The 23,976-nt window shown below is 44.7% G+C and overlaps 1 protein-coding gene across 1 annotated transcript in view; it reads left to right on the top strand.

Annotated features, from left to right (window-relative positions):
- The window catches only part of GALNT14 (polypeptide N-acetylgalactosaminyltransferase 14), a 373,865-nt gene that overhangs the window by 298,520 nt on the left and 51,369 nt on the right, over positions 1 to 23,976 (top strand). Inside the window, exon 6 of the mRNA XM_053306849.1 lies at positions 5,065 to 5,186. Within this exon, the coding sequence (XP_053162824.1) occupies positions 5,065 to 5,186 (122 nt within the window). The remainder of the gene's footprint in view (positions 1 to 5,064; positions 5,187 to 23,976) is intronic.

The raw sequence follows: 23,976 nt of genomic DNA, 5'->3' as shown, positions 1-23,976 counted from the left end.
CCCTTTGCCTTCATGAAAAGGGGTAACAGCATGCCCCTTTTGCTCCCTTTTATATTTCTAGAATAGATTGACATACAGTTATGAAATGAGGCACAAATGGATTCCACATTGGCAAGACTGTTCTCCTCCACAAAGCTATGGGCTACTCCTCTGATTTTTGGAGAATTGGGGGGGGTGGTGCTAAAATGGTAAAATCTGGCTTTTTCCAAGCCAGACATTTACAAAACTTTCTGGATCTGAAGATCCAGAGGGCCCTAGGACCATCATCCCATCCTCATGTGGAAGAAAAAGGACATTTCTTTGATTTTATATTAATTTTTGTCTTCCCCATTGCAGAAGCACAGTCAGTAAAAGTGAAAGTACTTCAAATTTTATTAATTTTTATTAAATTTTATTTTAACAAAGATTTCAAAAATTCACCAAAAATAAAGGAATTGACCAATTTTCTTCAAATTCTCTATAGAGGGCCCTGGCCTCCTTCCCCACATGTTGGCCATTTTCAGTACTCTAGGACCAACTGGTGATTTTATTTCAATTTCCTCAATCACCACTATGGGGGAAAATCTGAATTTAGGTGGATATCCAACATCACCAGAGCCCATAGAATCCAAATCCAAAATTGTTGAAGTCAGATCAGGTTAAATCCAAATCCGAATTTTCTGAACACTCACAGGCCTAATAAGAGGTAGGGTTGAGGAGACCAGGCGTTCAGAGTCCTTCTCAGCCACAAATCCTGTTTAGTGGCCTTGGACCAATCATTAGCTGCCATCCTGACTAATGAAGCACTGGTGCAGTGGAAGAAACACTAGTCTAGCACCAGTGTCTCTGAAGAGTTCTAGACAAACCACCAGTTCTTGTGTGTGTTTGGAGTGGGAGAGGAGGGTGGAATTTCATGACTTCCCCTTCCCCCAGAAGCCTTCTTTGTCACCCAAAAATTATGCCCCTGAAGGCTCTGTGACTCTCAAGGACGTATTTTCAGGTGGGACAGAGTGCTTCCTGCGGAAGGGAAGGTCATTGAAGTTTGTCCCCACAACTTGTCTATTATGTTTGTTATGGATATTATTGCTAAAATTAATAAAAATTGAATTTGGAAGTTTGTCCCCACCACTGATCCAGCAGTGGATCTGAGTTAGCTGAACTTCCCAGAAGCAGAGGTACTTCTCCTGTTGCATCAGTGCTTTGTTAGGATGTCACCCACTGACATAAGGATGTCATAAGGATGCCAGCCTTACCTACCTCACCAAGTTGTGAAGATAAAATGGAGAGAAACCCCTGTACTTTACATGAGCTCCTTGGACAAAGAACGGGATACAAATGTGAGAAAATAGCATGCATACCAGGTGACAGCATGCCTACCATCATTCCTGAGCTCAAACACTTATAGATGAACTGGATAAGGTGACTGCTTTGCTATGTGGGGTGGGGATTCACAAGACCTACTCAACATGCATACAGATTTCTGTATGAATAGGTTCTAATTCACCCAAGGCCCATGACTGTGAGTTCAAACTGGCTCTAGGGGAGTGGATCTTAGTAAAGATGTTCAAAAGGGCTCTGAACTAAAGTAGACCCCCCCTTAAAAGATTGCTCTATTAGTATATCCAGTGAGTCTCAGCTGCAGCTTATTAGCCAGAAAATTAGAACAGGAAAAACAAAGCCTGGGGTCTTCTTTTTAAAGCTGTTTGTTCTAACGAAACAGACGAGATCAGCTCCTGCTGCTTCTCTGGGATTTTTTTTAAATACATTTAATTAAATTGTATTTTAAAGATTAAGTAGATACATACAGAGAATGAATATCACCACAGCAGGCTCTAGGGGCTATTACTGGCAACCTCTCTGCACATCTTCCCTCCCCAAACCACCGTTTAAATTAATATTTTCTAACCTGGTTTGCAGGAATAATAAATAAAGGGAAAGTGTTTACTAAGTGCATCGGAAGTACAGTACGTAGACATTTGTGAGTGTGCATCCTAAGGTAATGGTAGAAGTGGCTTGGCTTCTCCCTCCACCTCCTCTGGTCAAGATTCTAACTTAGGAACTATTCACACATTACATTGTACTTGCATACAGTTCTCTATACATGTTTTCATTTTTAAAATGTACATGGAGACTGACTCCCTTAAATGTAGAGTACAAATTGTGTGTACTGCTCTACATGCACTCAACATAATGTTTGAATGGGTACAGATCAACTATTTGTGTGTATGTATGTATGTAAGCACATTCCTTTACTGCCCCATATACAAATCTCTGGGCAGTTTACAATTTAAAACTACTACTACTACTACTACTACTACTACTACTACTACTACTACTACTGATATTATAGATCGCTCTTCAACCAAAGTTCTCCAAGCGGTTTGCATAGAAAAAACAAACACATAAATAAGATGGTCCCCTGACCTCAAAGGTCTCACAATCTAAACAGAAACATAAGATAAACACCAGCGACAGCCACTGGAGGGATGGTGTGCTGGGGTTGGATGGAGCCAGTTGCTCTCCCCATGCTAAATATAAGAGAACCACCACTTTAACAGGTGTCTCTTTGCTCAGTTAGCTTTATTGTAAAACACAATAAAGTATCTGGATGTTTGCATGTCGAACATCCCAAGTTCCCTCACTGGCATCTCCAGAAAGAGCTGAGAGAGACTCCGGCCTGCAACCTTAAAGAAGCCGCTGCCAGTCTGTGTAGACAGTACTGAGCTAGATGGACAAATGGTCTGACTCAATATAAGGGAGCTTCCTGTGTTCCTATTCTCACAATGCTAACATGGATTGCTGTCCTCAATGCCCCTATGTTAGGGATGTGCATGGAACCGGCGTGGGGTGGTTCGAAGGCTAGGGGGATACCTTTAAGGGCAGGGAAAGTGGCAGGAAGTGACCAGAAGTACCCGACGCACGTGTGCACATTTGGCATACGTGCGCCTAAAGTGCGCACATGCATCGGGTACTTCCTGTCACTTCCGGTCCAGTGAGGCAACGGGGTGGCAGGTAGGTATGCTGCCGCCCCGGCAGACCCTTTTAAAGAGTAGCACCAGCGGGGAAAACGTGGTGGGAGGGGTAAGAGCACTCTCCCTTGCCCTTAAAGCTGTCCCCCCGCCTTCAAACCAGCCGAACCGCCAGTCGTTTGAACTGGTTCAGAGGCCCGTAAAAAGGCCTCTAGACAGGTTCATGCACATCCCTAATTGTTTTTACCTTTTGTCACTCTTAACACATGGCAAGTATAAAAGCCAATTACATAGGGACATAGTACTTCATACGTGGCAAGTATAAAGGCCAATTCATGTTTACATATCTGCAGCATCAACACAATTCCAAAGTGGCTGAGTCAACAGCAAACACTGAGGTCATTCACACACTCAAAGAGGTCATTCACACTATCAAAAACTGTGTTCTACCTGGGTTTGCGAGCTGTGTGTGCTTCCAATTTATGGTTGTGTGGGGACAAGCTAAGAGGAAAACCTGGGTAGAAGTGATTGTGTGGAAGCAAGGCAGGAGGAAAAGCTATCCAGGTTTTCCTCCTACCTTGCTTCCATACAATCACTTCTACCCAGGTTTTCCTCCAAACTTGCTTCCACACAGCCAAAAATTAGGAGCACACACAGCTCCCAAACCTGGGTAGAACACAGTTTTTGATTGTGTGAATGACCTCTATATTTCATTAACCAAAATTGCTACCTATTGTTAGAAGGAGAGGGCTCTTTAATATCTCCCCCATTCCCTATTACAGTAAAACATTGGAACCAACATAGTTTCTAAAAATAAACAAGTATGGCCTTTACTCTCATCTCCCCTGATTATAATTTGCTTTCACCGATTAAAATTATTCCTCACTGATTAATCGGCTTTGCCTTTAGCAGAGTATTCAACCAATTAATATTTGCATCTCTATTGCCCTACTCCCTTTGCTGCTGCCATGCAGCTTCAGTTGACTCCAAGGAGAAATACAGCCACAAGCCATAGCAGGACAAGGATTTTATGCATTGTGAAAATGTCCCACTGTTTGCAGAAGCTGTTGTGAGCTGGGCACAGTAACACGAGTTTGATTTGGTTTCTCCTTCCTCAAGAAAATGCCTCAGTGTCTTGAAGAAGTTATGGTTAAGGAATGTCACAATTGTATCAAAACCCTTCTGCCTTCCCTCAACATTCCTCAGATGTTTCCCTTAACAGGGAATCCCCTCCATTTGTTTCTGCTGTTGCTTCCAGTGAATTTTTTAGTAACAAACCTCATTGTGTTAGATCAGGGGCTCTCAGCCTTGGGTCTCAGATGTTGTTGGACTACAACTCCCATAATTCCTTTGGCCATTGTGGCTGGGGATGATGGAGTTATAGTACTACAACAATGGGGGAATCCAAGGTTGAGAACCTCTGCATTAGATTATTTTGCTCTCCAAAAGTTGCCTAAACCTTCCCAAACTGTCCTCTTTTCCTTTCCCAGTGACACCCCAAAAGATTTCATGAATTGCAAATGGGCTTCATAACTTCAAATCTTCCCTTTAAAGAAGCTCTTTTAAATCTGCATTTGTGACTATGCAAAACAAAAGAGATGCTGTTATTCACCTAGAAGGCAGAAGTGCTTCTTGCTCATTCACTTTCAAATGTAACATGGCATGGCATGTTGATATAAATGCAACAATACAAATACAACAAATATTTATATACCGCTTTTCAACAAAAGTCCCCAAAGCAGTTTACATAGATATTAATTAATTAAATGGCTCCCTGTCCTCAAAGGGCTCACAATCTAAAAAAGAAACATAAGATAGACACCAGCAACAGCCACTGGAAAGATGCTGTGCTGGGGATGGATAGGGCCAGTCGCTCTCTCCCTGCTAAATATAAGAGAATCACCATTAAAAAGATGCCTCAGCTCAGTTAGCAGGGGACTAACTTACTGAGGAATGTAGTGTTGCATTCATTTAGCAGGGGACTACTACAGGGAATGTAATGGAAGGAGCATATGTGCTCAGGAAGTAGAGTGGTGATGTATGCATGCCTGGTTAGCAACTAATTTCTTGCTTAGAAATCCAAGAAGGGAGCATTTGAGTCTGTACATCTTAACAGGTTTGATCCGGTCTCGCATTCGTGGAGCAGATGTGGCTCAGGCAGGAGTCCTGACCTTCCTAGACAGTCACTGTGAGGTGAACAAGGATTGGTTGCTGCCGCTCCTACAAAGGATCAAAGAGGTAAGTGTTCTGTAAGGAGCTCAGCACGATCCCATTTTTCTCAGAGGCAGTAATGTGCGTCAGCCTGGCTCATATGGAGCTTTTCAGTATGGGAGCTATGTATTAGAAGCCCCAGAAAGTCATGCTGAAGCTAGTCCTTAGAGGATGAACACCACAATAGAAATAGCTTCACCTTGGAAGAACACTCTCCACCGAGCCTAAGATGTACAGTGGCCCAAACTGAACCTTCTGTCTGAATTCCTGAACAGGTTTGTGGATTCAGAGTCAGAAACAACAAAATAAATCAAACCGTTGTAAGGAAAAACCAGCAAAGGCAGAAAACACTGTTGTGGAGTGGGGCAGCGGAGGGGAACGGTGGTGTTTATTGCTAGCACACTTTGAGGTGTACTTTCTTACAAGGGATGTGTTGGTTACAATAAAATAAAGCAATTCATTCTGCTCACTTTCTTGACAGTGATGGTCAGAAAACTACCTTCTATAGGCCTTCAGTGTATTTATTTATTTTACAACATTTCTCTACCACTTTTCAAGCAGAATGGTTCTCAGAATGGTCCACAATATGGAACACAGGAAGCTGCCTTATACCAAGTCAGACTATTGGTCCATCTAGCTAGCTACTGGCCACACTAACTGACAATGGCTCCCCAAGGTTTCAGGCAGGAGTCCTTCTCAGCCCTACCTGGAGATGAACCTGGAACCTCTGCCTCTGAGCGATGGCCCCATTCCCTAAGGGGAACGTCTCACATGTAGTCACCCATCTAGATACAAACCAAAGCAGACCCTTCTTAGCAACGGGGACAATTCATGCTCGCTGCCACAAGACCAGCTACCACAATAATAAAATCAGATTGATATGCCGATGATATATACTGCATTTTCATGCATAGCCCAGGGCAGTTGCACACACCTGCCTAGAGCCCTCAGTTCATTTGTGACGACGTCCTTGTCGTAAATCAATGGGAAAGTCCCCACACAGCTGCACTCTGCATCTTCTTCTGCTGCAGAGGCAGACCGGTGTGCCTGGCAGAACAAAGCATCAGCAAGCAGAAGGAATGCTGTGGCGGGGGCAGTGGGGAGAAAAACAGGGCGGTGGGGGAGACAGGGAGAGAAACAGGGTGGCAGGAAGAGATAGAAACAGTCTGTGTTGATGACTTGCTGGAAAGCCCACGTCTCATTATGTCACCGCACCACACCGCACCGCACCTTCCATTTGCAAAAAACAGGATTACGCGTGGGTACTAGGCATGGAAATACAGTATCGCCCTCACGATGGCAGATCCAGAATACTAGGTGCTCTCAATGGTCCAGACAGTGGTTTTTGTATGACTCCTGGGTCTGCTCCCCTGAAAGATGATGGTGGCAAAGCGGGGAGGTCCTGAGGCAGGAGGAAGATGTCCTTCAGCATCCTTTACCTAACCCACCAGGTGTCTCCTTTGCCACTACTGCTGCTGCTCTGAACAAATGGTGTCATATATTTCAAAGAAGCATGTGTCTGAAGTCCTGGGAACAGATCCGCATAGACCCATCTCAAAATGGTGACTGAACAAATGGATCCCTCATCCCAGTTATGCTAGGAGCAAAATGGACGATCAGCTCCCGAAGTGAACGACCAATACTGCAGAGAGAGAGCAAGGGATGGTTCCCTTGTGTATGCAAATTAAGTTAGCAGAGCCCCAAGGCTCCTGTCAAGAATTGCTGAGTGGTGCAAGGGGAATAGGCGGGCATGACTCCAGCCAAGTTTTTAATTAGGCCTCTGTTCATTTCCCAGTGCTGAATGATTTAGGGGAGTGATGGCTCTTTGAATAGGGGCTGAATTTAATTTCATGCAAATTAAGCTTTAATAAATTGATTTAATGGGAATTAAATCCTGCTGGTTTTTTCAGAGCAGACAATGGCGTTCTCTTTCTAGCACAGACGGAAACATGAGATCAAAACTCCAATATTGTCCTTCACAGTGAGATAACCCCCCTAGTATCGTGTCCTCGTTGCCTCTCCAGAAGACAGAGAACATTTGAAAACTTGTTGGTGACTATGAATCTCGTGACTTCAAGGAGTCATGAGACTCACTTTGTCTCTCTTGATTGAATTTTGCATTCTGAGAAATGGGAGCATAAATGTTATCCTACACTGGTCTTGCTGTAGTGAGCATGAATTGTCCCCTTTGCTAAGCAGGGTTTTTTCCTGGCTTGCATTTGAATGAATAACTAGATGTGAGCACTGTCTGCTCAGTCCATCAAGCACTGAGCTTGATGGACCAATGGCCTGATTCAGCATAAGGCAGCTTCCTGTTCCTACTATAATGACTTGTTCTAGTTAGGTATGTGCAAGGAAAGAAGACAGAGCTCAGAAATAAGTGCATTAAACACTCAGTTTAGTTTATCAATTGCATCAGCCACTGATTGTAGCAATAACAAATATTGTGAAATGAAATATGATTGATTCACCCCAATACAGTCATCACTCGCCTATCACAGTTTTCCCAATCACTGATTTGAGTATCTGCAACTGAGAAATGTGACTGCTCTCACCAACCACAACCTGAGTATCCACAGTTTGGCAATTAAACCAAAAAAAAAATTGGGGGTGTTTTTTTTAAAAAAATTGGGGGGTCAGGGGTCATTTCTGAGGTCAGAGGGTCATTTCTGAGGGTCAGGGGTTTTCGGGGATTTGGGGGTGATTTTCAGGGGTCAATGTGATTTTTGGCAGTTCAGAGGTCATTTGTGGAGATCAGGGGGACATTTCTGGGGTCAGGGGTCATTTTCGGGGGTCAGAAGATGATTCTTTCAATGTTTTACTTTTTTTCCGTTCGCTTTGCGACCATGATTCCCCTAACCGCCTGTTTGCCATTGAAACCAATGGCTCATCTACCGCGAATTCACCAACTGCGAGGGATTCCAGGAACGGAACCCGCATGGTTGACAAGGCACAACTGTACAGTCAAAACAAACAAGGGACTCAAAAATTAAATCATGTCAATATAACCAGAGGTTTTCTTATTGTGCGCTACATTTCCCGTGAATGTTTTCTTCCACTAGTGCATATAGCAATAGCAATAGCACTTACATTTATATACCGCTCTATAGCCGGAGCTCTCTAAGCGGTTTACAATGATTTAGCATATTGCCCCCAACATTCTGGGTACTCATTTTACCGACCTCGGAAAGATGGAAGGCTGAGTCAACCATGAGCCCCTGGTCAGGATTGAACTTGTAACCTTCTGGTTACAGGGCAGCAGTTTTACCACTGCGCCACCAGGGGCTCATATGAGACTGAAACCTTAGTAGTACAACCTGGGAGTGCAAGAGAGTTATTATTATTTGAATTTCCATAGCCCATCTCAGGTTTGCACTCAGATCTGTGTGAACAGAAAGAAGCTCACACAAGGGAACCTCCCTGTCTCTGCTCCCTACAATACCTCCTCCCTGTGCCTCTGTGTGTCAGGGGAGCATGGTGGGATGGTGTTTCGGAAGCTGTAGAGGAAGGAAGGGATTGTCGGAAAAATCAGATGGAGGTACCTTTCAAATTGGATGGAGGCGCCTTCTGCTCATGGAAGTTGCCTCCATCCATTTTTTTATTTTGGCAATTATTCTTTCTTCTGCAGCCCTCCACACCACATCCCACCCTCTTCCATCAGGTCTCCTAACTCTCAACTTTTCAGGGGCAAGGTCTGAAGGCAACCCACAGTGTACCAAACACTGTATCACAGGATTAGTTCTTTTCCGTATTCCACTAGTGAGACAGTGACTTATCCAAAACCATCCAAGTAGTTTTATTGACCAGGCATATGAAGCTAGGGTCTTATTTTGTCCAAACCGAGCACTGAGGGCCATGCTACATGTGATTGCAACATGTTTTTCTCCATATGAAGCTGCCTTCAGCTCAGTCACATCATTGGTCCATCTAGCTCAATATTGTCTACACTGACTGGTAGCAGCTCTCCAAGGTTTCAGGCAGGAGTCTTGCTCAGCCCTATCTGGAGATGCCAGGGATTGAACCTGGGATCTTCTGCATGTGAAGCAGATGCTTTGCCACTGAACTATAGCCCCATTGTTCTACTGACTTCTCAAAGTGAATTGGCCCTGAAGCTGCTATTAGTTACAAAGCGGGGAAATACATAGCTTCTTGCAATGCATGTATATTTTTCACTTCATGGATGGTGGCAGTTTCAGGCTGGAATTTGCATCAGGAAATCACACACACACACACACGCACACACACACACCCCACACACCCCGCACCACAGCCTCAATCCCAATTAGACTTTCTCATTGTTTCTTTTAGGAAAATAAAAAGATGTTAGGAAATCCAGTCATGTTTCTCCTGCATTACATGCATTAGGGGTCTCAGTCCTCCTTCCAACCAGGGAAATGTTTATTGTATGGCTGCTTTTTCACATCACATTACATGGCATAAATTATGTAGTCACTGGGGCGAGCCTCTCAGTTGCCGAGAGCAGGTGGGCGGGGGCGGAGTGAGCTTCTCCAAAAAGCTCGCCTTCCCCACAGACGATTGAGGGGTCGGTGGTGGCAGCATGCTCCCCACTCCCACACGAGCAGCCCTGCTCTGTGAAACATGGAGCAGGGCAGAGGGAACAAGTTCCGGCCCTCCATGAATCCCAGAATGCAATGCGTGACCTGCATGTTGCCTTAGGGGATTCCCCCAAGAGACGGGTGCACTAGGCACCCATCTCTGTGTCTGCTGGGGCTAAAGGTAGTGCCAGCGAGCACACAAGCAATTAGCCTGGAGGGTCAGGGAAAACTTGCTCCCTTAACCTCGGCTAACAGCCCGAGTAAACAGCAGGGCTAGGTGGGACTGGGCATGGTTCTCACACACGGCCTAGCCCAGCTTAGCTTGTCCGTGCGACCAGCCTCACTATCTGCTTTTTGCATTGATGCATTGATTCTTACTCCCAGATGCGAAGCATATTTGCTTGGAAGCAACTTCTGTTAAGGTCAGCCAAACTTACTTGTGCTTAGGAGAGCGGAGTGTGAGTGGAGTAGATCCTCTTTGGGATGGCCTTTCCGCCTCCTTGACTCCATTTCTGCCCCCTCACCTGCTCCCTCGCCCTCTTCCAGATCTCGATCTCTCTCTCGGTGGTGACAGTGCCTTCCCCGCATGAGATGTTTGATGAGCTGCAGCCAGCAGGATGGCAGCTCAGGCTGTATTTCCCTTGCAGCGCTGGGGAATGAAGCTCATGCTCAGAGCTGATATGATGGATGAATGTGGATGCCATATGCAGCAGCGCCGTAGGAATTTCATTACATGGTTGCAGTGGCGGCGGCAGCCTCAGTAGCATGCTCTGAATGAAGCAGAATGTCACTTCTGCTAGCTTATCGCCGTCGTAATTTCTCTTTTCCTGTTCTTTAAGAAAAACAATCCAGATGAAGCATGCACGGCTGCTTGGAGTAGGAGCTGGCTCTGTTTCTGTGCTTCTCGCTGCCTGCACTACAGCAACAAAGCTGCCTGCCTTGCCATGGCTGCCCCCAGGGCCAGCCTTAGGGGGATGCAGAGCTCAGGACAATGGGAGGGGGTACGGGGCCCCAGCGGGAAGCTCCAGCGTGGGGCCCTGCCTGGGATCTCCCCATTCCCACCACTGATGGCCAGAACATGGCCCCCACCCACTGCAGAAGCCAGCACTGCTACTGCAGCAATTGTGGGAGGAGAACAAGGAAAGAATTAAGTGGTCCAGTTTGCTGTTCACCCAGGGACTGTTAGTACTCACTCAAGTGAGCAGGTGACTGCCCAATTATATGACTGCACTTTTCTTTGTATCTCTGTTGGGCTGGAACAGCGGAGCTGCTGCACTTCAAAGAAACCTACCATCAGATTATTCAAGTATACCCTGAACATTTCGTGCAGAATTTAGAAGCACAAGTTAGCATTCACAACAAAGAAGCTTGAAAAACCGGTGGGAAATGTTTACTTCTGATGACCACAGTTCTTCTGGCTTGGAATATTTCTTAAAGAGTGGGCCTGCACAACATAAGGCTCGGGGGCTGGGGATGTGTTTGACGGCGGGCGGTGTCTAGCTTTAAGAGCGGAGGAGGGTGTACTTACCCCTCCGGGTGCTTTCCCTCTGCTGGCGTCCGTTCTTTAAAAAGCCCATCAGGGCGGTAGCATACCTCTCTGCGGCCTCATTGCTCCCGTTGTCCAGATATGACCAGAAGTCCCCAACGCGCCTGCCCGCGCATGTGCCAGCGCATGCAGGCATGTCGGGGACTTCCGGTCATATCCAGGGAACGGGGCAGCAGGGAAGTATGCTGCCGTCCCGATGGGCTTTTAAAAAAACAGACGCTGCCGTGGGAAAAGCGGCGGGAGGGGTTAGTGCATCCTCCCCCACTCTTAAAGCTAGACACCCCCCACCGCCTTCGAGCCTCCCCGCTGCGGTTCTGTGCACATCCCTACCAGGGGCTGGATCCAGTCCGTGTGGAACTTTTTCCTCACTCTCAGGACAGAATAACTGTAGTAACAGCAGGAGCTATGAAGAGCTCTCGGCCTCTCCTTAGACTTTTACACACTGCAGGCTTTACTGTGAGTTTACTGGGAGGCTTCACTGCGAACTTGACGTTGTCCCCCAAAACCGACACAAATAGTTGCTTTTTTTACCCCGGATATAAATCGGGCTACACCCTAACATGCAATGAAAAACCCAAAATGTGTGTGAACGTCTCCCCAGTAGCTCGCAGGGACTTTGGGGTAAACCTGGCAGATATGTGAATGCACCCCTTCCATTCCAGAGGAGATGCGAGTTAAATTGCTTTAAAGCCCTGTGTGAAAAACTTCCTGGGAGTTTTTTACACAGGGCTTTTAACTCACATCTGCTCCGGAATGGAGGGTGTGTATTCACATATCGGCCAGATTTACCCTGAAATCCCTGCGAGCTATCAGGGAGTACTTCACACATGATTTGGGCTTTTCATTGCATGTTAAGAGTGTAGCCCAATTTAATAATTAACGTGCTGATACCTAACCTCAGCCCCCGCACACACCAAGTCATGGTTGCTTCTGGCCCACCTGGGCATTTGAGTTGTGCACCTCTGTTACAAAGAAACCATCTAATCCAAGGATTCTAGAAGAAAGAGAACACCTAGATTTTTAGACATGACCCTCGCACGCCATGGCTTAAATCCTGAATATAATAGAGAGTGAGTGAGTGAGTGAGTGAGTGTGTGTGTGTGTGTGTGTGTGTGTGTGTGTGTGTGTGTTTAATGTTCTTCCGTGTGCCACTCTGCTGATAATTCCCCCACCCACAGCATTCTTAAAACCATCACCTTCAGCCCCTTCGGATATGATGAAAAGCGTAGAAGCTGTTCCAGGTACAACACTCGTGAAAGTGTGCAGGCAATCTCTGCCACTCGTGCTGACACACTCCTTAGCCTTTCCCCTCACTGACCACAACTACAGCTGCCTAAAGAGACATGCTATACCTGGGAGAGATCTTCCTTGTAGTTGGGAATACAGAGGAGGGCAGGATCTTTCCTGGAGACAGTGTTTGTCTCTACAGATAAGCAGTGTACCCCTTGACGAATATGAATGTGACAAGTATTTATATACCACTTTTCAACAAAAGTGCCCAAAGCAGTTTACATAGATGTAGATAGATAGATAGATAGATAGATAGATAGATAGATAGATAGATAGATAGATAGGCTCTGCTGGGGAGAGATAGGGCTAGTCGCTCTCCTGCTGCTAAATAGAAGAGAGTCACCACTATAAAAAGGTGCCAGCAGGAGGCGAGGCTGTAGAGCACTGATATGTGGGTACAGCATCCATGCATTACATAACGCCTGAAGAGGGCTAAGGCGATGGTTGAAAGAGTGTTAAGAGTGGTGGAATTCTCAGCAAAGGAGCTGCCCACTGGCACACGCAATAAGGATGGGGTTGCGCCATGCGCACACTGGCATGATGTTGGCAAAATACACCCTGATGCATTCTCGGCCCACTCCTTTATCACAGGAGGGGACTGTTCATTTGCTCCCCAAACTGGTTTAAACAGGTCTTGGGACAGGGGCGTAACTATAATAGGGCAAGGGGAGACAGTTGTCTGGGGGCCCACTGCCTTGGGGATGCGGGCCTCCAGAGGCAAGTCACATGACTGACTCCTCCAGCCGTGCACCTGCCTGGGCTTCCTTCAGTTGTAGTCATCCTCCGAAATTGATGTAAGTATTAAGACCTTGAGCTACCAGAACAGCATGTCTTTCTCTAGTACCATTAAATGACTTGCATCGTCCACACACACACACACACACACACACACACACACACACACTTTACTATGCTTTTTGTTACCACTATTCAGCCTCATTTAAGATTTCTTTACTTCATGAGCTGAGCTCCAGTGAGGGCGGGGCCCATTTTAAAATCTTGTCTCTGGGTCCACTCCAATCTTGCTACGCCCCTATCTTGGGAGCATGTGTAGAGGGACAATTCAGATGAACAGTCCTCTCATATGATAAAGGGATGCTCCTAGAACATGTTGGAATGTCCTTCACCGACGTCACAATGTATACGCTCTTTAGCATGGCTCCATCATTGTGTGCCAGTGTGGGCATCTTGTCCAAAACAGCCCATAATGGCATATGCAAGAGAATTAAACACACACACACACACACGGCACTCAGTGCGCAACTGTGTTCCTTGAAGTGGAAGCCAAAATGTCTGCTTAAAACCCTTTTGAAGTTATCTCTTTTTTGTCATCCCCTCCCTCTGTTGATGGCAGGTGACTGTGATAGTATTGCTTTGTGGGTCATTTCAGAATTCTTGTTTTCCCTCTCCATGTTTTCGGCAATTGCCTCTACCTGTGGTGTGGTCTGGAGAGAATAGAATCGTCAAGGAGACATACAGATTGTGGGGCTCCCACATATATCAGATGCACACACACACACACCCTGAATTGTGATGTTGTTGTATCCTTACACTTTGCCATATACACTTTGGGGGTGTGGGTGGCAGGAATGTCATGGAACCAAACTTAATTGAAAGGACACAGGGTCTTTTTTTAAATGAGTAAAATTTATTTTACCTTCTTTTTTGAAAAAGTTTTTAAAAACCTTCCTTTTAAGGCTTCTTTTCTTTCCGACACCCACATTTCACATATTGAAAGTCTCTCACCTAGAGCCATTCACGTTCATATCACCCATCATTCCTACCAGTGTCAACTGTCAAATAGTGTTCACTGAACTGTATGAAATGTTAATGCTGCCACCTTCAGGCTGGTGTTGGAAGGGCACCTGTTTTATTCTGCCATGTTCTTTTACTTCCCCATCCAAAGATTAATTGTCTTCTCTTAATTTGTTGCTCCCTGGAAATGTGCACTTTACTTTAATAAACATATACATTTCAAAGAGATTCAGAAACCAAGATGCATCTGAATCAGCAAAATCCCACCACCACACCCTACATGTCACTTTCCATTTTTCACTCAGCAAAACAGCTGTTTAGCTAGATTTCTAAAGCATGGCAAGCTTCCAAGAAACAAAGTGTATTTATTGGTGTCTTTGTGTGTGTAAGCAAGGGAGGGTGTAATGGAATGGTAAATTAACACGGGGCATCAAACCCCAAAGACAGTCTAAATGAAAGCTTTCTCCCAGGCAGAGTGCACGTGATAGATGCATATTTCTCTGATGGATACATGAAGTGACAGTCTCCTTTATGCTTTGATAATACTGTACTGAGTATCTTGCTGCCTTTGCATTCAGCTTCTTCTCTTGTAGAGATGGAACTTTATTATTTATTTCTATTTATTTACTTTATTTATTTAACATATTTGTATACTGCCCAAAACGCAAGTCTCTGGGCAGTTTCCAACAAAACAATAAAAACCACAAATAAAAAGGTTAAAACATTACAACAATTTAAAATGTAAAACACCCAAACTATTAAAAATAGTCAAACTATTAAACCAGTATCTAATGACTGATTATTAAAACAGTATCTCGAATGAGGACTGTTTATAGTCTAAATCCTTGACATTAATTTTAGGGCTGGCACCTCAATTTCAAAAAAAAGGAAAATATGGATACCTCTGAATGAGAAATGTCTAAGAATCTTTTTAGGGTCTTGTGGCAGCACAAGCTGGCCGTAAAGCAGCAAGCATGAATTGTCCCCTTTGCTAAGCAGGGTCAGCATTTGGTTTGCACTTGGATGGGAGACTACATGTGAGCTCTGTGAGATATTAATGGGGCCATGGCTCAGTGGAAGGGCAGCTGTTTGCATGCACAAGGTCCCAGTTTCACTCCCTGGCATTTCCAGGTAGGGCTGGGAGAGACTCCTGCCTGAAACCTTGGAAAGCTGCTGCCAGTCAGTGTAGACAGTACTGAGCTAGATGAACCAATGGTCTGACTCAGTATAAGGCTGCTTCCTATGTCCCAACTCGTTTCTATAAAACCAGTGAATTGTGTAAGGCAGTTTCTACACATCCCCAGAGCCCCATTAGAAGCTTCAGCACTGGAACCCCACTGTGGATAATCCTCCATCGAAAACAATTCATTTGGTCCACCTTGACAAAAATGTGTTATTGTTATTCAGCTCAGCCATCTCTTTGTGATGGTGTTACTTTTTGTGTGTGTGCCTATCACCGCAAGCCTCTGAACAAAGCAGTCATGAAGTGTGTGTGTTAATGTAGTTTTGTACATGTGTGAGAGAGCAGAGCGAGGGATAGTTTTGCAATGCTCAGGAGAAAAGCAGTCGTTGGCGTCTTAAAAGAGAGGTGTTGGAGCTCCAGCTGGTCCCTGTAGCAGCCAAACCAAGATGTGTGAGCTTCCTCTGATAATTTATTCACTGTAAAATATTATACCTCTTATGCATCCCTGTGAGTGAAATTAACAATGTATGAATAGAGTGAGGTTTATGGAGTTTATCTTCATCTCAGCTCTGGTCTATTGTCAATGAAGATCCAACTTGTAGGGTCCAGCGTTAGAGCCTTTTCATTTGTGGTGCCTCCATCCCTTCCCCAAGGGGATCCAACAGACTCCCACAGTTACGACTTTTAAATAAACCCTTACAACCCACCTATTTAGGCTGACATTTGGAAAATATCCATGCTGGTTTCATGGTGTTATAGCCTGCTGCTTATGCCTTTTGTGTTTGGTTGGTTTTCTTTGCTTAACATAGTAGTTGTTGGCTGAGCAAGGATGCAAGAGTGCAATGAAAGAGCAGCCAAACAGAACTTCTCATCTAACAGGAGGGTTGCAGCAGGGAAGCAGCAATTTTTTTAGGCCCTCCCCTTCTCCAGGAAGCCCTAAGTGCTACCTGAAAATATGTCCCCAAGGGCTGCACAATCCTCAGGGCATATTTTTGGGTGACACAGAGGGCTTCCTAAGGAAGAGGAGAAAGTTTTAAAAAACTGACCTTTCCCCAGTACACCGGTGCAGTTCATTGAGAAGTGCGGTTAACCTGTGATCTTGCTGCACCAATGCATCTGTATGTCAGCCCTTGTCTTTATGTTCTGCTTTTTAATAGAAATTGCTTTGTGTGAAATATGTTTAGAAAAGAGGTATATACACATGCTTTAAACAAAAATGAATGAATGAATAAATGAAGAGTGTTCCAAGCCCCCTGATAGATGATGGTTCTCCTAAGGACTTTTGCCACCTGAAATCATGGCTGCATCACACTATTTAAAGGGTGGCTTCATTTTAAAGATTATTTTGAAGACTGTAAGAGTTCCAAGCAATTGTGAAAGTTGTGAGGTCTATCAACGGCTACTAGTCGGAGGGCTGTGGGCCACCTCCAGCCTCAAAGGCAGGATGCCTCTGAGTACCAGTTGCAGGGGAGTAACAGCAGGAGAGAGGGCATGCCCTCAACTCCTCCCTGTGGCTTCCAGCGGTATCTGGTGGGCCACTGTGCGAAACAGGATGCTGGACTAGATGGGCCTTGGGCCTGATCCAGCAGGGCTGTTCTTATGTTCTTATGCAAGTTCATACAGGTATTTCTGTACAAGTGTGATGTGGTATAGCGTTGGAGTTGCTGAGAGACCTGGGTTCAATTTCCTACTCAGCCATGAAACTCTCTGGGTAGTAAGTTTGAGCCAGTTACCAACTTGCAGCTTAACCTACCCCACGGGATTGTTGTGAGGATAAAAGTGGGGAACTGTGTATGGCACATTTAGCTCCTTGGAGAAAGGACTTGATAAAAGAGGATTAAATATTTATTGCATTTCTATCCATTCTTTCTCCCAGGAGCTCAGAGCAGTGCGTTTTATCCTCATAATAACCCTCTGAAGCAGGTTACGCTGAGACATAGAGACTTGCTCAAGGCTAGTCAATGAACTTCATGATTGAGTAGAAGTTTAAACCTTTCCCTCCCCGGCCCAAGTTAAAAACTCCAGCCACCATCCAACAGAGTGTGGGACGGGGTGGTGGGGGAGAGAGCTCAGATTTAAAAAAGATTTAGGAGCTGATTCAAGATCCGACAGGATTCCAACTCTGCTAAACATGTGTAGCCATGACTACCAGAGCAGGCCGGGATTGCACCCCCAGCATCTGTTTGTGCACATGATTCCTCATCCAGATAGGAATACATGCATCGGTCTGCTTCCCTGCACACCATACTAGCAGCATCTAAGCACTATGGGTATGGTTGCCATCTCCCCTGATTTTCTGGGTAGTACCCAGATTATAAGCATGTCACCTAGATTGCTTGGCCCACCTGGATTCCCCCAGATTTCAGATTTCTTTCTCTTTTTTTTTAAGCTAAGCTCTAGCCCATGTAGAAGTGGAGTTATGGAGCAAAACGTGCGGTCATTATTCTGATCAACCGCTGGACTTGGATTAAGGCAGGTAGAGAACAGGAGGCTAGCTGGGAGGGGTTCACAAGTACAGTAACCCCCTGAGGAATATTGCCTTTGTTTTTTTATCAGCAGGGGATCTCTATCGGGCAGTTGAGAGGATAGCTTGCTTTTAATGTAAATCACTGCTGCCTCCCAGGCTGTGCATTGTAATGTTTAAGGACTTAGACTTTACTTTCTATGCATGCCTACTTAGAAGTAAGCACTGTTGGTTTCAGCCAGATCTTCTCTCAAGTAAGCATATACAGAAACAGAATTGCAGCCTTAACTGAAAAGCTGTGCATTTTTCTGCTCTATTGCTACTGTTAATATGTCAAGGAAAATGATCAGGCAAAGATATCTTCCCCAACAATTGTTGGGAGATATCCAGAGCAAATACAAGTCCAGGATCTCACTCGTCCTGATGCATTTGCACATGATAAACCACTGTCCCCTCCATACACCCCATTTGTAGAGCCCAGAGGCAACGTTTGGTGGTGATGGAGGGAGTTTGAGATACTTTGGAATTTTAGACTTTCATCACTAAAGTTAGAAGGAATTCTGGGAATGCCCAAAAAAAACATGCAATCTCCTTCCCTCTCAAGACAAGAGACTCCCCCCCCCTCCCTTAGCAGGGGTAGGCAATATTTTGTATGGATGTCTCATCATAATTAAATATGTCTACCATAGGAGAGGCAGGGCCATGTCCATATCTGAGGAGGCATGTGTATCTTGTAGAGCACATTCGTGTGTGGAAAGGAGTAGATTTTACTGAAAATATCTCCCTGAACTGTCTTACTGAAGATGAGGGAGCATGCAGTATCAATACATTTTTTTAAAAAATCAGAAAGCAACAGTGTGTCACTCACAAAGAAATACCAGTTTGCTCAATGCATGAACGGGTGAGTGCGTCCGCATGCTGTCTTGTTTTTACATAGAGAGTTGATGCATCTACCAATTTGTTTCAACCAAATAACTTTCCTTAAAATGTAATTATCAAGCCCAAGGCATTTCACAGAAAGAATCAATCTTCATCACCTGAAAACAGGCGTTTGTTAATGCCATGGTAATGAGCCAACGGATGTGATGTTCCACTTCCATCCGACAGATTTTTGCTCTCTTCCTGTTTGAGGAGAGATGGAGGTAAAATATTAAGTTAGTTTTGTGGGAATCCAGCCTGAAGGAGAAAGTCTCCATTTCCTTTCCCTGACCATTACAGTTTATAATGTGGAATAAATGTGGATGTTCATTTTGAAACATAATTTAATTTCAAGGGTGCACTCAAGCGTTGGTTTTAGAAACAGTTAGATATATGACCTAGATCTTATAAAGGGGTTAATAGAATTTCTTAAAAGTAATTTTAATTCAAATCATTTGAGGATTAAATAAACCTGTTAGCAATCTTAATGTTATACAGTATTGTCCGGAAAGCTGAGAGGAAACAGGGCCCAGAAGGTAGGGAAGTAAAAGATGCAGAATCCAGAGGAAGAGTAGCTGAATGGAGTAAGAGAGGTTCTGAGGTGATTCCAAACAGAAATCTGAGGACAATTGGATGGGGAACCACTTGAGGGAAAGCAGAGTCCCTTGGGGGTGAACATTTAAATAGAACAAGGTTAGGAGAGGACTTCAAAAGAAGGAGCTGAGAGAAGGACATCTGGAGGAGGAAAAGACCTGCAGAACAGAAATGACAGAGGAGAGGGGAGGACAAAAGATGGTCCCAGTACAAAAGTGGGAAGGAATAGACAATGACCTTCAGGGTAAGAGTTAACTATTAGCAGTGGTGTCATCACAAATTCAGAAGTGCAGGTGCTCTCTATGACTGCCCTCATAGTCGTATCCCCACCGACAGCCACACCCCATAGCTATACCCACCCATGGCCACACACGCCACTTAAATTTGGGGGAGGGTTCCAGTTACAAGAAGTCAAGGATATGCAATCCTATATCCACTTACCTGGGAGTAAGCCCCATGAGATTCAGTGGGATATACTTCTGAGTAGACATGCATAGGTGTGCACTGTAATTTAAAGACTATCGCTTCAATGGGCCTACTCTAAACATTCAGATCAGTGAATGGGAAAGTAAGTAGCTGCTGCTTTATATTCATTAATAGGTTAAACAAATTACAGGTGTAGCTTTAAGTACAACAGCTCAAAAGTGGACCAACCTGAGCTTTAGAGAACAGTGGTCCTGCTGAGACCCTGGAGGAAAAAAATGTATCTGGACTGCAACCACAAGTCCCTGCAGCACTCCACCCCTCAAAATTAGTAGCACATTTAGAGTAGTCAATGTAAAAGCGTAGAAGGCAAACTGTAGAGTAGAACTGTTAACAGTGTAACTACTCAATCCATAATGCTCTTGGATGTAAAACTCAAACATCACTCCACTACAAGGGCACGTTGAAAGATGTAAGCCCTCTCTTCCCTGTCTTCATTGCTTTTCCTTCCCGCTAACCCGCAGTGTTCCATTGTAGCTTACTTGAATCCCGGGGAAACACTCAACAAATAAAGCTGGATGATAAATGTCTACTTGAAACTGTTTATTGTAGACTGGGCCCTGGTCACATTGCAACTGTAAATCAAGCATAGTGGTTAGAGTGTTGGACTAGGACTGGGAAGACCCAAGTTTGAATCCCCATTCAACCATGAAACTCACTGGGTGACTCTGGGTCAGTCATGTGCCTCTCAGCCCTACTTCACAGTAGGGCTGTGAAGCAACCCTACTTCACAGGGTTGTTGTGAGGATAAAAATAACCATGTACACCTCTCTGAGCTCACTGGGTGACTCTGGGCCAGAGAGCAGTCACACACACCTCCACCAGATTGAGACAGTCGCATTAAATCCAATGGGTCTTACTTCCAGGTAAATGGTATAGGGTTGCAGCCTTTGCCTGCCAACCAGGAAAATATCACCCATGGCTCAGCTTACTGCCATTGAAATGATACCCACATAAGACTCTGTAAACAGCTTGCAAGCAAACTATCAAAGGGGAGGGGCTCAGAGGATGTACTTTATTCTTTCTCTATGTATCTAGCCAGTGTGTTCCTGTCCTTCTCTCCCCATGTTCATGTTGAATGCAAGAATAGCATCTGCAAAAGGTTTTTCTGTGAAAATGATTCGTGAGATTCAATTCCATAGCTTGAGGGCCAATCAAGTTGCAGGCTGTGTGTGATGGAGGTTTACCTGAGTAAAATATGAATGCCTCTGAAGTCTGAGGAATACCCTCAGCTTATCCAGTGTGGCCAGCAAGGGGATTTTTTCTTGTTTGTTTTTTGAATAAGCAACTCTATACATTCTCAGGGTCGAGATGAAGATCAACTTAAAAGCTTTTCGCTGTTTAGGTATAAACCTGCTGCTGGCCTGAATCTATCCCACAATAACAATTGGCTGTAAACATTATTATCAGCTCAGGTCAAGACTTGGAATTTATATATACACACACACATATATATACACACGCATACATACACACACTCCTTTGTGGATTATACAACCATGGTGAGGATTGTGGAAACTTTATCATTTTCATCCTGTTTATTTTATATTCATTGGACAGCATTTTTAATTACCTTTTCTTTCTGATATATGGACCTGCTTTATAGATTCAATGATGTGGGTATATTTTGTCGCATGTATGTTTGCATTATTTGAATTAATTGTAGGTGGGGGGACTTTAGCCTCTTTTAAGACTATTCCAGTGCAATCGCTTTTGACTCAGGAACTGAGCCCTATATTTTAATCTCCATTTTGAATCCAACCCATTCTGATGATAACAACAACAACAGCATACTCAGAGGTGAACCTAGGTGATTTTGGAGCCTGGACCTAAAAGCCTTTGGAGCCCCTCACCCACCCACCCACCCACTGCAAGTTAAGCATCATCCCCCTACACACACACACACACACACACACACACACACACCGTGACACACACAATATTTTTAACCCTTGGGTTCTTGAGGGCACAAACAGCAACTGAATTCACAAAAATGTAAGAGGTATATTTATGCAAGCATGCTTTAGCAGAAACATTTCAGTGTGCAACTTAACATATTCCCATCCCATATATTTCTTTCCCCACTCTGTCTCTAAAGCATTGGTCACACTCAGCTGCCCGGCACAGGTCACAGTCACACTGGTGGCGTGGTGACCACACCACCCGGGACAGACTAAAGAGGATTTGTGTGGAGGCCCTGGACTTCGGTCTGGAAGTCCAGGGGTAAGACCACCTCTGAATACACTGTTTTTCAAAAGAAATTAGAAGATGGTTCCTTGTCCTAAAGAGGAACAATCTAATAAGGAGCACAAAGGAGATACCACCAACAGCCATAGGGAGGGACTCCTATGCTGGGTTGAAAAGGGATAGTTGAGAGCTACCAATTTAAATAATCCCTGTTTGCTAGGACTGTGTATCATCTCAGGTCCAACAGACACATTGGGCCTGACATGTCCTCTGTCAGAAATTGTCGGAGGGAGTTGCAGCACGGTTGGAATTGTTGGGAGCCTTCCTGCTCTTGTAGAGGAACTCCAGTGGAGACCTGACAACACTGCCTCCCCTGCTGGCCTCTCCTCCTCCTCCTCCCTTACCTATGACTAGATGGGGACAGGGGGCAGGCCGTGTTGCCTCCTCTTCACTCTGGAGGGAGCATGCACATGGCCCACAGAGAACTTCCTTCCATAGGTTTGCTTTAAAAGCAACGTTTACTTCTTTACTTTAGCTTTGTTTCTATGTCCTGTGAGTGACACAGGTGCTTCTGAGATTGATAGCCAAGGCTGCAGCCTTAGAAAAAACTACCAGTCCCAGCTACACCAATTATACTCAGGTTGGGGGGGGGAGACGGAGTGCCTCTTAAACCAATCCACAGGAGGCAGCTCCCTGTGTGTCATATGTGTGCTCCCTCCAGAGTGAAGCCAAATCTATACAGCATGTTCCCTGCCCCTCGTCTGGTCACAGATACAAAAGGAGGAAGACGAGAGATGGACAGCAAGCAGTTAACAGAGCGGTCAGATCACCATCCTGACACAATAGTTGGGAAGAGCTTACAGTGCCACTGTCAAGTATTGTGTCATGTTGGAATTGACTTTTCGAGGTTGTGCACGTACTTATTGTTTTTGCCCAGTTAGCAAGGATGCTATACCTGTTGGAAGATCAGCATTACACCTATGTTTTGTGAACCAGATGATCCTTAGATGTATTTCAGTCCAGTAATTCTAAAGATAAAGGTAAAGTGTGCCTTCAAGTCAGTGTTGACTCCTGCCGACCACAGAGCCCTGTGGTCTTTTTCTCCACTTCCTTCCAGCTTTCCTTTCAGCTGGCATTGCCTAACTTTAATCAGATTCCTGCCATCTGCAGGAAAGAGGCACCTTTTAAAAGAGGTGTTTTTTCTGTATCGCGCATGGGGAGAGCAACTGGCCCTAACCAACCCCAGCTCAGCTTCCTTCAAGTTTCTCATTAGATTGTGAGCCCTTTGGGGAAAGGGGTCTCGCTCGCTCTTTGTAAACTGCTTTGGGAACTTTTGTTGAAAAGCAGTATATAAATATTCATAGTAGTAGCAGTGCAGCAGCCCACACCATTAGTGTACATGGCTTTGTTCACTCCTGGGAAATTTAGAGAATGTCCAGTACAGCCCTATTGGTACATTCCAAGATTTTATGCTGCCTCTGCATAAGGACACAGGTTGTCTTTGTCAGAGCTGACTTGCAAGAGTAGGACTAAATGCACAGAGTTGCTTCTCTCCACATGCTTGTGAAAAGCAATTTTATCTGGTGAGGGGGAAAGTTTGAGGTTGGAGCTATAATTGGAGTTAAGGGTTTGGGGTGGTTGTTGTTGTTTTTAAGCAAAAAAGGGAAAGAAAGATAAAAGACCATTCAGAACTGTCAAAAGCTTTCCCCTTCCCCAGTAGATACTTTGGGCTCTCACTGTTTGTATAGTCTTTCAACCCATGACAAGAAATTAATTGAGCCAGAATAACCAAATAGTGAATGCTATATACCGGTAGCTCTTTTTAACCTTTTTCTTCCTGC

Source organism: Hemicordylus capensis, chromosome 1 (assembly GCF_027244095.1).
Source record: "Hemicordylus capensis ecotype Gifberg chromosome 1, rHemCap1.1.pri, whole genome shotgun sequence".
In the NCBI taxonomy this organism is placed as follows: domain Eukaryota; kingdom Metazoa; phylum Chordata; class Lepidosauria; order Squamata; family Cordylidae; genus Hemicordylus; species Hemicordylus capensis.
The sequence above is the reverse complement of the archived record's forward strand: the minus strand, read 5'-3'. Positions and strand labels throughout refer to the sequence as shown.